The sequence below is a fragment of the Pteropus medius genome, unplaced genomic scaffold (genome assembly GCF_902729225.1).
Source record: "Pteropus medius unplaced genomic scaffold, Ma_sr-lr_union100, whole genome shotgun sequence".
NCBI classification, from domain to species: domain Eukaryota; kingdom Metazoa; phylum Chordata; class Mammalia; order Chiroptera; family Pteropodidae; genus Pteropus; species Pteropus medius.
In genome coordinates, this window is record NW_024340493.1 from 1 (window position 1) to 2,192 (window position 2,192).

Here is a 2,192-nt window from a genome sequence, read left to right on the forward strand (position 1 = left end):
GGACTCTCGCCTCCACACGCCCATGTACTTCTTCCTCAGCCACTTGGCCTTCACTGATGTCTCCTTTTCATCTGTCACTGTCCCAAAGATGTTGAGGGACATTCACTCTAAGGACAAGTTCATCCCCTATGCAGGGTGCATTTTACAGATGTATTTTTTCATAGTTTTTGGCTGTCTTGACAGTCTCCTTCTTGCAATGATGGCATATGACAGGTACGTGGCCATCTTTCACCCTCTGCACTATACCGCCATCATGAGGGAGGGGCTGTGTGTGCTTCTAGTGGCTGGGTCCTGGCTTGTCTCCTGTGGCATTGCCCTCTTAGACACCCTCCTCCTGGTCCAACTGTCCTTCTGTGCTGACAATATCATTCCCCACTTCTTCTGTGACCTTCCCCTCCTACTCAAGCTGTCCTGCTCAAATACCTCTGTCAACGAGATCGTCATATTCACTGTAGGGGCTCTGGTTGTCATTTTTCCTTTTTGTGCTATCCTGGTCTCTTATGGCCGTATTGGGGCCACTATCCTGAGAGTCTCCTCGACCACAGGCCTCCACAAAGCTTTGTCCACATGTGGCTCCCACCTCTCTGTGGTGTCTCTCTTCTATGGAACAATTATAGCTCTGTACTTTTCCTCTTCATTAAGCGATTCCAATGACAAAGCCATGATAGCCTCTCTGATGTATACAGCAGTGACCCCCATGTTAAACCCCTTTATTTACAGCCTAAGGAACAGAGACATAAAATTGGCTCTGGGGATTCTTTTCAGAAACAACATCCTAGTCACCAAGTGAGAATCACCTAACAGTGTTCTTATTTCACCCACTGGCTTTGTCATATGGATCTTCTCAAAAACTTGCATGTTTATCACCTATGTCACCAGCACCGTCCCAAGTGTTCTTCATGGGCAGTTACGTTATTGGATCTACTCCCTTCCACATTAGTCATATCCGTTGTCCATTTATTTTTTGATCATTCTAAATATGGCATTTCTGAAACACTGCGTTTATCTTGTAGTCTTCAAAGCACCAAACTACTTATCAGTCACGGGTGTGGTTCACAATTCTAAATGGGTTGAGCTTTTTTTGTATCTCCCTGGAGAGCGAGGAGACTTGCTGAGACACAGAACACACCAACCACCTCTAGAAGGAAAACGGCACCAGCATTTTCCATTCTCTTTTTAAAGATAAAACCGCTTTTGCTTTAAGATATGATTAGATGTACGAAATGTGACGGTGTTTTAGATTAAGCTAGAGTTTTTCACATCCGATTTTCTGCCCCTGCTGGTGGTAGCTGTTCAGAATTCCCAATGGGCTATACTATGTCTCATTTCGGCTATAATGAAATGGCGATTTGTACATTAAAGTGGAGCTAGTTTAAGTTTTGTGGAATATATTTTTGATAGGTAAAAAAACCCTCCTTTGCTATAGTTGATATAACTTTTAATTATAATTGAGTTTGTACTCGTTGAAGTAAATGCAGTATCAATCAGCTCCGTATTTACTCATTCTTACTATTGTTTTCCATAGCTATAAATATTCAATAACGTTTCCAATGTTTATTTGAATAAGGTCCAGAACGCTTACCTTCTTAATGTAGTAGCTACTTGATAAAGTACTTCTGAGGGCTAAATGAACTTTAGTTTGAATGTATCTGTGACAAGTACTTAACAGGGCAGCACAGAGTACTCAACTGAAAGATCAAATTTCCCCATTCCAGGAAGACTCTACTTTTTGCCTCTGAGTTGAATTTATATGGTGAATACAACCTATATAGGCGTAATTTTAGTCTGGAAAAAGGAGTGTTGTCCTGTTCCTACAATGAACGCTCCCACTTCTCATTGGGAGAGCTGAGTGCATGCCATGACAACTCACACACAGAAAAACACTTAGTGTGTGAATATTATGTGCCAGGCGATTTTCTAAGTTCTGGGAATACAAAATGGGAAAGATAACATCGAAACGAAGACAGGACTGAGGACAGGTCAGGGAGCATGGGGATATCAGGGGAAAAGCACTGCAAGCATGAAGATCGGCAACTAGCAATACCCTGAGGTGAGATGTCCCTTGGCTTATTAAGGAGGTCTCTGGACAGGGCCAAGTTGGGGACGGATGTAAGGCAATACGTTTACAGATATCAGGGGACAAATTTGGTGTAGAAGTTACGGTCATTGTAGATGCATTAGCCAATGTACTC

The 2,192-nt window shown here is 42.6% G+C and overlaps 1 protein-coding gene across 1 annotated transcript; it reads left to right on the plus strand.

The window, feature by feature from the left end:
• The first annotated feature begins 7 nt into the window (after nucleotides 1–7).
• Nucleotides 8–796, plus strand: LOC120602952 (olfactory receptor 1J4-like). The gene has a single exon (XM_039863654.1). It carries the CDS (start codon nucleotides 23–25, stop codon nucleotides 788–790), a length of 768 nt encoding a protein of 255 aa, XP_039719588.1. The 5' UTR covers nucleotides 8–22; the 3' UTR covers nucleotides 791–796.
• Nucleotides 797–2,192: the final 1,396 nt, after the last annotated feature.

Excerpts from the sequence above, each read along its gene's own strand:
- LOC120602952 (XM_039863654.1), top strand. The coding sequence starts at position 23 with ATGTACTTCTTCCTCAGCCACTTGGCCTTCACTGATGTCTCCTTTTCA.